General features: G+C 39.9%; 1 protein-coding gene across 1 annotated transcript in view; it reads left to right on the top strand.

The window, feature by feature from the left end:
- GID4 (GID complex subunit 4 homolog) overlaps positions 1-9,917 on the top strand; it is a 42,390-nt gene extending 32,473 nt beyond the window's left edge. The window contains exons 3-5 of the mRNA XM_069087871.1: positions 2,674-2,775; positions 5,082-5,212; positions 6,731-9,917. Coding sequence (XP_068943972.1) covers positions 2,674-2,775; positions 5,082-5,212; positions 6,731-6,794 — 297 coding nt within the window. The 3' untranslated portion in view covers positions 6,795-9,917. The remainder of the gene's footprint in view (positions 1-2,673; positions 2,776-5,081; positions 5,213-6,730) is intronic.
- The last annotated feature ends 4,669 nt before the right edge of the window (positions 9,918-14,586 follow it).

The following is a 14,586-nucleotide window of genomic DNA, read 5'->3' as shown; positions in this document are numbered from 1 at the left end:
TTGTTCACTTTCTTCCTTCCCTTTAATGGCAGGTTCCCTGGGGGTTAGATCTCAGAGCTGTCCAAACTTCCTCCAAAGCTATGAAATTCATGATTCACCAGCCCAGGTCTGTCCCAGATGACTTCTAGGGGGACAAATCAGGCCCCAGTTGGATGCTGGGCTCTTTCCCTCTGGTATAGTAGAGTCTTCACAGCCCCTCACATACCTTCTGCTCCATTTCTTTCTATTCCTCAGTTCTCTGGTTGACTGAGACATATTCTGCTATTTGAGCTCCTTGGCACTGGTAGGGTTGTGATGTACAGTTGAGTTGTGTTACAAGCGTATCGATTGGCTTTTGTCACCTTGCTGGCAGTTGGGTGTGGGAGGAGGGGACATTGAGTGATTGTTTTAGGGGTTAGGGATTAGCCTTCCTTGACATTCCTCTAACCTTTACTTTTGGGGGGTTCTTGGTGTCCTAGACAAGGAAGGCAGATGAAATTACTTCATCCCTGGTTCCTACTGGTCATGTGACCTCAGAGTCTTCCGCTTACCTCTTAACTGCCAGATCTGGCTGGCTATTTCTAGCCCTCCTTCTCCTTGGCTGTTCTGTATATTTGACTCTATAGAGCAGAGGTGTCAAACATGAAACCTGCCTTATCCCAATTTCCAAGTGTAGCCAAACCAGATTACGGTATAATTGGGAAATGTTTAACAAAATAAAACATAGATAATGTTAATTTGAGCTTGGCCTGCAGGGCTCCTTATGTAGAGTTTAATGATCCCCCATTTCTTAACTACCTGATATTATTCTCCTAGCTCTCTGTTGTTGATTCATCATCTCTTGTTGATCTCATCTGTTCCCGTTATTTTAAGCTCTCAACATAGACGGTTCCTAAATCTACATATGCAGCCCTAAAGCATGATAGAATGTTATCTGTCTGCTACTGCTCATCTCCCTTAGATGAGCATCCGCTTAGATTCAGGTTGTCTAAAACAATTCATGTCCACCCTTCCTCAAAACTTCCCTATTTCTATGGAGAGGTCCATCCTTTTAGTCACTGAATGTTAGCAATCCTGTTAGTTTTGAGCCTCCTAGACAACCTGAGTGGCCAGATATCTGCCTCGACATTTTCCCTTGTATTCCCTCTACCAAAAGCTGAGCTGGCTTCAGCCCTCTTGGAGGGTCCTAGGACTGCACCCAGTGCTTGGGGTGGAGCTCTGTCTGTCTCCCTACACAGTGACCTACTGGCAGCTGGCTTTCCCTCACTGTGGCTCTGACAGGCTGAGAAGCCCACTAGCTCTAAGTCAGCCTTAACAGAAATGGTGCTAATCTTAGTTTTCTATTGTTCTCCACCCTCCCCCGCCCCCCACATCCTTGCTTATAGTGCTAGAAGCTTTTGGACTGGGTGGAGCTACTGAGTAATGTTTCCCTTTGGTTTTTATTGATCATCGCTTCCTTTGATATCCTTTTAAATCTTTGCTGGGGAATTTCACATTATTATATTTGAAGGAGGTCTGTCTGTTTCTTAATTTTTCCATGCCTTGGCCAGCTCTTATTAATCCATAATCAGCTTGAATTGGTAGAGAGAATTCCCATATCATGTGTTCTTCAGGCTGATGAAATCACAGATCCAATAACAGGTTTGTTGTGAAGTTCAAACAGGGTAATAAATAGACGACATGTTCTGAACTTTAAAGTGATAGATGGGCAGATATATGTGTGTGTGTGTGTGTGTGTTTGTCATTGTACATACCATATACACTTATAGATCATTATACAGTATTTTCACAGTCTTAAAACTCCTGAAATGCTACACTGATTCCCCAGCTTTCTGTCTCTTTCCTTATTGTCTAGACTTTTAAAAACGTTCAATTGGATTGCAGGATCCTATTTTGCTACCATTAGGGGTAACATATACATCTTACTCTGAAAATTAGTTGACCATCAGGGACTTGTGTTGTGAAAATGAATTGGTATCCTGTTTGTTAGTGCTTTAAATTAAAAATTCTATATGAAGACTGTCCATAGAATTGTATACTACTTAAATATTTCTTCATTTTATTCTTTGCTGAAAGTAAATTAATTGGCTTTTCTTTTTTTTGTGGGGAGATTTTGTTTAAAACCAGTAGGCTTTATGTCTAAAGAGTGGGATTTACTTAAGTCATATCCCTTTCATCAGCATTTAATTTATTTTTAGTTTTGGGGTTTTCTTTTGTTTTTTGGAGGGAAGAAGGCAGGGCAATTGGGGTTAAGTGACTTGCCCAAGGTCACACAGCTAGTAAGTGTTAAGTGTCTGAGGCCGGATTTGAACTCAGGGCCTCCTGACTCCAGGGCCAGTGCTCTATTCAGTGAGCCACCTAGCCACCCCTTTTTTTTAGTTTTTAACCTTCATTTCTGTCACTATCCTGATGTTTTCTCAACAGTTCTTTACTTGTATATATTCTTTTGGTTGTCCAGTCAGGAATCCAGGTAAGTAATCTTGAGAGTCCTAATATGGATTCATATGAATGACTAAAATAGTATAGCTAATCCTAATAATCAATAATCCCATAGTTCCTCCTTTTTATTTTGAGTTTCATCTATGATTATCAGAATTTGGAAACTTTGTTATACCTAGACAGTATGAGTACAACTCTAAAATTATATTTTGTTGATGGAAAACATTGTGGGGTTTTTTTGCCTTTTGCTTTCAGGGCAAGTTCCAGGCTTTTTATCAGTATGCAAAATCATTTAACTCAGATGACTTTGATTATGAAGAACTGAAGAATGGGGATTATGTCTTCATGAGGTGGAAGGTAAGCATTGTACTTTGAGTAGTCTTTCAGGCAATTGGGTTTTACTGTTGTCTGTAACTTAAGCCATATATCCATTCTCTAGAGGGAATTCCTTCTAACCAAAGATTTCTCATATTTAATGTTGAATACATGTTTTTATACCACTATTGGTTAATAACTCAAGCACAGATCCAGGAGAGTAATTATAAAAGCATGTATTTTCCAAGTACTAATCTCCTAAATGATTTATACAGTTTGAACCAAATGTCTTAGTACAGTTTTAAGCTACTAAAGCTTAAAATGTACTAGGACATTTGGGACACCCTGTATTTGATTCAGACTTTAGTAATCACCATGTTTATTCATCTTTTCTTCTACCATATTCCATCTTAATATCTTTTACCCCCTAACCAATGCAATAATATGGGACCAGAAATAGCATTTGGGCTTTCTACCCAGAGTCCTCAGTGCAAACCCATCTGATCTAGTTTGATGTTTGGGACTTTTGTTTCAGGGAAATATTTGTGTGCTCTTTTTGTAATACCTTTTCTGTTTTTGAATTGTAGCATGCAATCATATATTAGCAAAATTGCCAGCCAGATTTCTTACAGTGGGATATATTCCTCCGAATCCAGAGTGATATTCTTTTATTGTGGGAATTCATCTATTTCTTGAAAAGGTAGTTGCTACAGAGCAATAATTCCCAGACCAAGTTATGTGATACCCAGTATATTTAATGATCTCAAAGGGTGCTGTGAAAGTTGTAATTTAATTTATTTAAGCAATAAAAATGTTTTGTAGTGAGATGTGGAAGAATGGAAAATTTAATTTTTTTTTAGATGTTTATAGTTTGGATCTGGGCACTACCACATATTGCCCAGGTATCCTCCAGGTAGAGGTAGTCCAGGTATATCTCTAATAGAGTTATTCCTTATATATTTCTGTCCTTTGGATTCTAACATGAAATAATAGCCTACTCTTTCCTTATTTTGATATGTCATCAGGATCAATTCCATTCTTATCTTGATGCTGCTGAAGGATTATTTTGGTTTGGTTTTGCTTTCTGGTTGCAGGCTAGAGTAGGTGTGGTAAATTGTTCTCTGGCCTCTTTGCTCTCTAAACATATTCCAGGGATCCCCATAGATCAAGCTATTGCTGTGGACCTCTAGTGTCAAATTCAAATAAAAGGGGGTCCCTGTGCCTTGCTATTGCCTCAGAATACGACAAATTAACATAATTTATGTTGTTTTCATTAATTTTGGCAATTGCATTTTAATCTGGTACAGCAGCAAGCACCCCAAGTGTCCTCAGGGTGGCTGCCCATACAGGTTCTTGGATCTGCTTTGATAAAGGAAAGCAACTCAAAATGGGTTAACAAGCTTACTTTGATCAGTCAAACATATGTATTGTTTACCTAGTTCAGGGGAAAAAGGTCAGCACCCCAAACTTCAGAATATACAGACAGAATTATCAAGACAGAGAAACAGATCAAGTAGACAGATTTCCAAACTGTCCAATCATTACATCCATACCAAATCAACATCTGGGTTTCAACATCTGGGTTCTTCAAAGCCGAGGTGGGTCTCTCGAGGTGGGACAACGGCTTCCCAGAATCCACATCAAATCACAGAACACTTCTCAAAGTGAGTCCCAAAACAAAGCTATACATCAGGGCTTATATAGCCTTCTCCTGGCTCAGAGAATGTAACAATTGTATTGACTCACTGGCCAATCAAGAAGTATCTACTGAAAAACAAGCCTCTCACCCCAGGCTCCAGGTGCACTTTAGCCTAGGGGCAGGGAAGATCTTACAAATTTACATTCCCATTACATCTGGTTCTGGCCTGGAAGGTGTGTGGGGGAAGGTGGGTGGGTGGGTGCTCTGAGTTTTGCTACCTTTGCTGTAGACATGCTTCAAATCCTGGTATAGTCCCTTTAGTGAAGTCAAGACTTATTTTCCTTGGATCATTTAGTCTGTGGTTTTGGGGGGGAAACCATACTACCTTTTTAGAGTTGCTGTTCACAAGGGAGCTCATAGCATCACTTGTTATTTTAACACGTTGTGAAAACCAGTCGTGTGTAAGTGCTCTCAGAAGGTTTAAGCGCCCATAGTTGCTACTCAGCACACACATGATGGACTGATTCAGTCCAGCATTAGTATTCCTTTACCGGAGGTGTCTGGGCCTGCATGATTTAGGGGAAGCACCAAGAAAGTCACATTCCTTGTTGGAAAGCGTTGCCTGTTTTACAGTGGCTTAAATCACATTCCTTGTTGGAAAGCGTTGCCTGTTTCACGGTGGCTCAAATAACCTTCTCCATCTGCACAGGAACAGTTCCTGGTCCCAGATCATACAATCAAAGACATCAGCGGTGCTTCCTTTGCTGGCTTCTACTACATCTGCTTCCAGAAGTCCGCAGCCTCTGTAGAGGGCTACTACTACCATAGGAGTTCAGAGTGGTAAGACAGGCCTCTTCCTTCAAGACAAAAGAGTTCTTTGCTGTTCTCACATGTGGTGTTCAGTACAAGTTATTCCTCTGTGATACAAGAGAAAAGAAATCTTCAACATATGAAGACTTTATAAACATAAGATTTAGAACTAGAAGGAACCTTAGAGATCATCTCGTCCAGCCTTTGAGCATGCGGGTTTTGGGGGGATATATTGCATTCTTGTTGCTTTTTTTTCCGTGCTTATCAAATGACTAGGACTCAGGACAATGTAGATCAAGTTGCTTTTTGCTGTTTAAATATCTGACATCTTACATATAGATTGCCACTTGAGGTCTGCAAAATCACATTCTCTATGGACCTCTGTTCCACTTCTTCTTACATATTTTATGTATTATCATTCATCTTTGTGTGCTGGTCTGCATAGCGTATGGTTATAACCTGATTCTACTTCACTGTAATGACATGGAACCTTTGAAACCTGGCTAGAGAGTTGGGAGCCCCTTCACCTTTCATGCGATTTTAGGGTCCCACGGTGCTGCCCCTCCCCCATTCCTGAGGCTTTGTTTGGGAGTGTTCCACTTCGGAATGAGGACCAGAGGATGTTTCTCAGGCAGGAGAGCAGTCAGTGCTGCTCCAGCAGCAGCTTGTCTTGGGCTTTCAATAGATAACTTCACTATTAGCTCTAATAAAGCTACAAAAATCTTCTGTATTGCCTTCCTTCCCAGAGCTTTATTACCATTTAAAAATAATTAAAGTAATTTTAAAACAGTTGAATACCAATAATGTTATTCACGTTATAGAAAATAACGCACTGTTTCCATGTGGCCCTGCAGACTTTTTGAATGTTCCTTTATGAATTACATAGGTAGAGAAGAGCTGTCCTTCATAGTCCATAATTGCTTCAGCAGATAGCCACTTTGCGGGTTTTCCAGGCCTTTGCTTATCCTTCATCCTGCTGCCCATCTTTTAACTCTCCTTAGAGCACAGAGAGGAATGAAAAGCTCTAATTTATTTGAATGATTTTTACCTCTGAGCAAGCACAGGGAGGATTTGGCAAGAATGAGGAGCAGAAAATAGGGCTTGGATTACATGTGAATTGAATTTAGCCATACCATAAAAACTGAGACATCAGAAATTGAGTTAGAGTATTACACCCCAATATAACGTGATACTGAGGTTGTAATGTAGGTTATATAGTGAGTTAATGGAAGTAGTAATCCATGCCCTTTGGGAGACTTCACATCTTGAGGTAGGCATGTTATAATTACTGTATAAATGACAACAGAATACTTACAAATAATAAATTCATTGTTTAGGCCAGGGATTTAGGCTCATCTAGAAAAATAGAAATTAATTAAATTGAGTTTGCTTAATTTGTGAGAAATTAAAATGAGGTTCCCTGTGATGTTGTAAATTTGATGTGTTAAATAGTAGTCCTCCAGTCTAATAATTATCCAGGCAGGTTCAGACTTAGAATTCTTCCATAATCATCTCACATTCTTTATTCTCTCTTCCTCCCCTTTGCAGGTATCAGTCACTAAATCTGACTCATGTTCCTGAACACAGCGCCCCAATCTATGAATTCCGGTGACAATTGACTGTTCAGAACAATAACCAAGTAAAACTGAACTTGGCAGAAAAGATTCCAGTCGATCAGGAGAATTGTGTACCTGCCAGAAGTGGGAGATAGCGTGTGCCGGTCTCCTAAGGAGCAGATGCACCAGGTGGCGTCAGTGTCAACCCATAGAACCCAAGAGATGAAGCTGACCTGGGAGGGGGGAGGGGAAGAAGCAAGTGAAATTCTTCCTGCTTCTGAGTGGCAATTTAATTTTAATCTGGTTTTTAAGCTACCTTTAAATGCACTTTTCCTTATTGCACAGCTACCTTCTGTATTACGGAAATGCCCCTTTCCCCATTCTAAATCCCAGCAGAGTTGATAGTTTCCAGGATGACATGTCAGCATTGGCTTGGTGTGCAGTGTTTTGAACTAACTCTTTCCCATCACAGATTTATGGTTGCGCCCCAGTGCCCCTGGTCTGGCACTTTGTCCGGTAGCTCAAAAGAAACCACAGCCTAGATACATCTGTGCATCAGCAAAGCTTTATGCAGGGAACTGGTGGGCCACCACATCTGCTAATGAAGCACCTGGCTGAGGCAGCCCTGGTTCATGAAGGGTCTAATCAATCTTTAGTTCTGTTTGGTTTGTGGGGTCAACCCCAGCTGCAAAGCACTGGAATATTAGCAACTCGAGGCTAAATAAATAGTTGTTAGGTTCCCTTGGCACACCATTGGGAATAACTAAATTCAAGACTTCCAAGCCCTCAGTGAGGAATGGATCCCAATCCTCCTTACTCAGTACATTTACTCTGAACTTACAGATTTGAGGGTAAAACCAAACTCAGTAAAAAAAAGATTTTTTTTAAATTACAAAAGTTATTTTTATGGTCCCTTTAGCAAGGACTCTATGGCAAATGCACAATTACTCAGAATTACATTTTATCGTTTTCACATTGAAAACAGCGAATGTTGACTTATTAATTTTTATACCTATATATATATGTATATTTAATCAACCAGCAGTTTTTGAAACTAGTCATCCTGGTACAAAAGTCTGCAGCATTGCATAAATTAGTGCTAAATAAGAACTGTTTTTGGTCAGTTTAACATTTTTACCTCCTCCTTTTGCTACACAAAACAGTGCTTGACACACCTTTTTATCAGGCAGAAGGAGCAGTTGTTCTCCTATAACAATGACTTTGAAGCGTTGGGGGATGAGGGGAAACATTAACCATGTTCAGATAATAACCCGAGGCTTGCGTGCGTGCCAAAGTGTGCGTGTGGTTTTTTTTTTGTTTGTTTTGTTCTTTTGTTTTTAAAGATTTCAGAAGCTTCAAAATTGGCATCAGTCGTAAATTTGATGTGTAGCTGTCAGATATGTGCAGGGCTTTAGGGATGGCATTTTCTGGTGGTTTCCAGACTTTGATTCAAAGAACAAAAAGGGTAGCTTTAAAACAAAACAGTTGTAACCGAAGGGAACAAACCCGTTTTGAGGTTGTTTGGCCACTGGCAGTATAAGAAAATGCAAAGCCTTTCACTTAATGGAGTAGTGAAGGATATGTTTTTATTTAGACAGATACACAAACCAACTAACTTATAATTAATGATACATGTACTGTAACATATCAGAAGGCTGAGTCCTAGGGTAAAACTTTAAAGAAATCTATTTGGGGAAGTGGTGGTCACTGGGTACACCGTGTTACATAGATCCAGAATTTAGGGAGCCTGAGAATTGTATATGGAGACATAACCAGCTAGTCTGGTCTAATCAGGGCAACGGAACCATCAGGCTCTGTCCCCAGTGAATTATTTTTGTATCCAACATGTCTGATTTTAAAAACAAAGGCACTGAAATAACTGGCATTTCTTCCTTGTTTGTTGCTATGGTTGAACCTAACTGATTTCACACTAATGAGAGAGGCTCCACTGTAGCTTTGCTGATAAGCAGATGAATGAGATTTTAAAATCAAGGCAACAATAACACGAATTGTGTTTGGTTCATTTATTTTAGCAAGTGCTGTTTAATTCCAGTCATTCCTCATGTTGCAAATTTTTTCATCTTTCAGGACCCTGCTAGTGGCATATGTTTTGTAAACATTTCAAAAAGGCTTAACTTCTCAAGCCTTCCTTATAAGAGTGAAAAAATGAAACAAGACTGCCCTCATGAGTTGTTGGGTGTGAAATGTTTGGGAAAATTACTGGTTGTCCATTGGCTAAATGGAATTAAGGAGAAACTGCCAGTTATGATGAAAAGATGAATAAGTAGTAATACTTGTGCTGGATCTTTTGAACACCTTTAATGAAGATTTCATGATCTAAAAATTTTGAGGGGGACAGAGAAAGAATTAAGTATTGACTTCCACCTGTTAGTTAACACCTCTAATCATTTATCTCGACTCTCCCTTACAAAACAAAAAATTTACCTCTTCCATTGTGTTCCCTAAAAGAACTTTGAAAAATTTATCTCCATTTTTAGTTATTTTTATTTTTGATCTGTCAGTAGTTTACATGACTTTGATACTGTGTGCAATATTTTAAATTGTCATTCATGCCCATAATTTAAAAATATTGCTGATTTCAAATTTTCCTTCACCTACTGTCACACCAAATGTACCTGATGTTAGATAAGATCCCTTGAGGAATTTGGTTATTTGTACCCCACTGCCCAGAAAACTTTTCTTTTGTGGTCATCAGGTCTTAATATTTTTGATATTTTGAGAATTCCTTTTTCTCTTAACCATTATATAGCATTTCAGCTGAACTCCAAAATAATTAAGCAGTGCTTAAAGCTAAGTTGTCTATATGCTGGTTATATTATCAAAACCATAAAGTCTTGGGGTAGCAAAAGGGTACTTAGAATTATCTTTTCCTTATGAAAACAGGGAATTTCCATTCTAAGTCCTTGATTTAATTCTCCCCCACCTTATAAAATGGAGTCTGATAAGCATTAAATATGTTGCATTGCAGTTTAAAATAAATTTAGGAAAAAAATTCATCTTTGAATTTTCAGTTTTTTATTAGATTTAAAAGTGGATACAAGATATTTTGTTTCTTTATGGAGGAATTGTGGAAAGGGATTGGGTGGGAAAAGTATTTTGCAGAGCTATCAATGTCCAAATAATAAAAAGAAATATATAATAAAGGTATTTGAGCAGTTTGTTTGCCCTGTTTTTAACCCAAAACATTTCTGTATTAGAAGAAACCAGCAGCCGTAAAAAGAACAATTACCAAGTTTGGAAAGTTTGTAGCTTTGGAGAGTGTTATTTTGCTTTGTGTACTGAAACTACCTATGATGTGGGAATTTGTTCAAATAGTGTAAAGCTCACTTTAGGTGGCCCTTGCAGTCTAGTTTTTTTCTCCTTGGTCCTGATATTTGCAACTTTGGGGTGCTTTTTTTTCCCCCTCCTGCAACTTTCTGTGTATTTCTTCTTTTAATTCCTTTAGAAGTTTTAAAAGTAGGAAAGGGCAATTCTTCTCTTAAACTTGATTTTTGTCCGTATTTGATCAGGTTGAAACACAAAGGAAGTGTAATCAACACATGGCAAAGTCCTTTCCAATTTTTGTGTTTTTTTTTTTTAATTACAATTTGTATCTTCTGGCCTTGTAATATTTAAGAGAAGATCAATACTAGATACAAAGAAGGGGATAGAGTTTCTGTAGTTTGTTGTTTTATTAGTTTGTGCTAAAGAACTAGCAAACCAGTATTTACATCCATACCCTACAGATAAAAATGGCATCTTTAATCCTATACTCTCTACCCTAACCCTTTTTGAACACTTTTCCTTTTTTACCATAAGCAGGGGAAGCAAAAAATATATATGTATGTTTTTTTGGGGGGATCTGGAGATTGATGAAAAAGAATGCTTACATAATATAGGAAACTAGCTGCAGCACAGGATAAAAGTTATAAATATCAACTCCATTGAAACTCCAAGAAAGGCATTGAAATTGCTTCAGTGATGAAATTACAGTAAGCTTGATAATTCAATCCATCAGGAAAAAAGAACTTCTGAAAGTTTGATAGTGTAAAAGTAGCAATCGTGTAAAACTTCCTCAGAAACACCTTTAAAGATCTGAAACCATTTATACATGTGGTCTTCCAAGGCCTCTCTAACTGCTAGAAGATCCAGTTTCTACTACATTTTCCCTTCCTTCCTTGGTTAATGATTGACATAGGGCAAGTCACTAACCTCCCTCCCCCTCACCCCCACCTCTGTTTCTGTATTATGCTTGGTTCTGGGGGTGACAAAAAAGACATAAAGTGCAAAGATGCTTGAGGAATGCAGATACCATTCTGGGAGAGTGGAGTGCAGGGCAGACCATGGAGGATCAAACACCCAGAAATATTCCAGCTTTTGTACTTCACTGATGAGCCATGCCTGATAGCCCTCCTGGAGGGAGATGGCCTGCCTCATGATGGTTTCCCTCTTCTATGCTAAGTTGTACACGAAGTATGGCAGGATGAGATGATGAAAAGAGCAATTACCTTAGGATTTTGGATTTAAATACAGATGTACCATTTAATTTAATGCTGCCCCGAAACATTAAAACATTTGCAGCCAAGACAAAATTTTAGGCCTTCTCATACCTTTCTTAATTCTAGGAAATGGGCTCAATTGAGTTAAATGACTTTGTCCAAGGTCACATAGCTAGTAATCACAACAGATGATTCAGACTTGGAGTAGAATTCATTTTTAGCCGTGGAGCTCCAGCAGAACCTAGAGTCAGGAAGACCCAAGTTCAAATTCCTCTGACACTGCGGGACCCTGGGCAAGTCACTTAACTCCTGTAAAACAGGGTAATAGCACCTTTCTTCCAGGGTTGTTGTGAGAATAAAATGACATTTTCACAGAACTTAACAAAGTTTGAAAAACACTATATAAATGCTGGCTATTTTCTTATTTTTAGGTATCAAAGTGACCTAGAGCAATCAGTGCTTAGATGGCTACAAGGAAATAAGTCGCTTGGTCTTGGGGGCTGTTTTTCAGCGCTATCTTGAAATCAGTGGTTTTTTGTGCATTTTGCACATCTGTGCATATGGTTGTGAAAAAACATCTTCCTGACAAAGCAAGAAAAACTAAAAGAAAACAAAACATCCCAAATTGAAGCCTGGAAAAATTGAGTAGTATTTGCCACTTGTTTGCCCCGTCACATTCCTTCCACTAGACACCCAGGATCAAATGGTTAGGTTCTCTTTGCTTCTTCTCTTCTCTCTCAAATGCTGTTGATTTTAATTCCAAGCATTTCTGGAATTTGTCCACTTTTCTTTGCTCACATGGCAGCTATCATCTAAAGCCGGGCAATTATCATTATCTTTGCTTTACCTAATGTAAGAGACTACACTGGTCTTCCCATCTGCAGACTCCCCTCTACCATCTTCCAGTCATACATCTGTCAAAACCATCTTTGCAGTGTACTGGTGGCCTATGTCATCCCCCTGCTCAAAATCTGATAGGATAAAATAAAATTAGTGTGCAATTTCTATCACAATCTGGTTCCAGCCCACTTCTGTTTCATATTATCTCTATCTTCCTACCAGACTGGGCTAATCTCCACAGATTTCATCTTATTTTACTGCCTCCCCTAACACAAGCAGACCCACCCCATCCATGGATTACACTCTTCTCTTTTTAATTCTTTGCCTTTTGGAAGGGAGAAGGCAGGGCAATTGGGGTTAAGTGACTTGCCCAAGGTCACATGGCTACTAGTAAGTGTTAAGTGTCTGAGGCTGGCATTTGAACTCAGGCGCTTCTGACTCCAGGGCTGGTGATCTGTTCACTGCACCACCCAGCCCCCCTCTCCTGTTCATTCTTTGCCTGTTGAAATAATTTTCTTCTTTAAGGTTCAGCTCAGGTTATTACTCCTCCGTGAAGTCCTCCCTGACACCCCCAGCTAAAAAGGAGTTCTATTTCCTCATTTTTCCTAGGCTTTTTTGTCCCGTCACATTTTATATCATATTTATCCGCCCCTTCCCATTGAAATGTAAACTTGATTATGTAATGCTTTTCCCCAATTACATTTAAAATTTTTTAATGTTCATTTAAAAAAAAATTTCACTTCCAAATTCCCTCCCTTCCTCCTTTCCCCTCCCCCCTCATTAAGGGAAGCAATTTGATATATTTTATACACGTGCAGTCATGTAAAATATTTTCATATTAAGTCATGATGTAAAAGAATACACTAAGCCAAAAAAAAAATCCAAACAATAAAAATAACAGTGGAGAAAAAAGTACTCTTTGATCCGCATTTTGACTCCATTAGTTCAGAAATGTAAACTCAAGGACAGGGACTATGGAATTGTTCGTCTCTGTATTTCTGATCTCCAGCCCCGTGCCTTGTGTTTTTTTGTGGCCCAAGATCCCAGAGCTAAGCAGAAAAACTACGATTAAAAACCTAAGCCTCTTGATTGATAGATCATTACTTTTTCTGCTATTCTGTGCTGCCTACATAAAAGACCTTTTGTAGAAATTTGTGACACTTCTTCACGAAAAGAAATGAGTGACCCTGTTAGATAAGGAAAATGAACAGTGAGGATATGAGGTAAAATTGTTTACAGAGGGGACACAGGGAGCTCTACTTCCCAAGATCTGCCTTTCTTCCCTGTTTTATCAGAATTCCTTATTAAGTACAGCCTCTTTGGAACCTGCTCTGGGGCGCTTCCCAAGGTTCCTCGGGAGTCCTGTAAAGGAAAGGGAAAGGCTATTGACTTTTTTTTGGGGGGGGGGATCAGATTTTAATTTGTAAAACACGACATTCTAGGGAAAACAGGTGGTATGTTAATACTTGGCTGGATGACTAACTGCAAGGATGTGGTGCATTTTAGGTTCAGACATGACACTAGCTATCAGTGTGACCTTGGACAAGTAATTTAATTCCTCTGATCCCGTTTCCACATCTGAAAACAGAGGAGCTGAAGTAGCTTGTCAGGTGCTTTCCAGTTCTCATGCTGTGATTTTTACATCCTCCACAGCCAAGGCCAGGCCTAAGGGGGGGAATGTCAAGGCAGTAGTTTCTCTGGCATTTTCCTCTCCCTACAGTCACTCACTCAGGGTGTTGTGGGCCAGTCGCGTGACCCCTTGGACCGTGGCACATCAGTACGTACGGTCCTGAGCTTTCTTGGCAGACGCTGCAGAGGTTTGACAATTTCCTCCTCCTGGTCAGTTTCAATGGAAATGGAATGAGCGGCGGATCTCGGTTCCAGGCCCTGACCGACGGGCCGCTGGTGGACTCTTCCATCTGCCCTCACGCTGGCCCCGGGAGGGGGACGCCCGCCCCAATCCCACCTCCGACTCCCCGGCTTTAAACGCTGGCTCAGATCTCGCTCGCTTCCTAGTCCCTTCGTCTCTGAGATCGCCTCTCATCCACTCTGTTTGGATCTCCTGCCTAGTTATTCACATGGTGTTTCACCCACAAGAAAGTGAACTCCTTCAGGCGGGAGCCTCCTCTTCCTCCTTTCTCGGAGATGACTGTGAATCCTGGCTCTAGCTCAGACAGCTATGGGGCACCATGCATCGAGCCGGGAAGCCCCGGGTTCGAATCCTGCTGGAGGCATTTCTCTGATCCTGGCATCCGTGCTGGCGCCGTCACTACCCTGCCTTCCTGGCATGTAGTAAGGTAATGAAGCTTTCTCGCAGTCACCCTGTAAAGTCCATTCCAATTTTACAAAGAAAATGGGGGCGAACTAAGGAAAATAACAGCCCCTCACTTGGATACACTTCAAGGTTTGTAAACCCTTTAACATGATCACATTTCATCCTCACAACAACCCTATGAGGTGGGTCACGAAAAGAAATGAGTGACCCTGTTAGATAAGGAAAATGAACAGT

Source organism: Petaurus breviceps, unplaced genomic scaffold, assembly GCF_028583685.1.
Source record: "Petaurus breviceps papuanus isolate PSGF00001 unplaced genomic scaffold, PetGlider_PUasm1.0 183, whole genome shotgun sequence".
NCBI classification, from domain to species: domain Eukaryota; kingdom Metazoa; phylum Chordata; class Mammalia; order Diprotodontia; family Petauridae; genus Petaurus; species Petaurus breviceps.
This window is presented reverse-complemented; position numbering and strand designations above follow the sequence as displayed.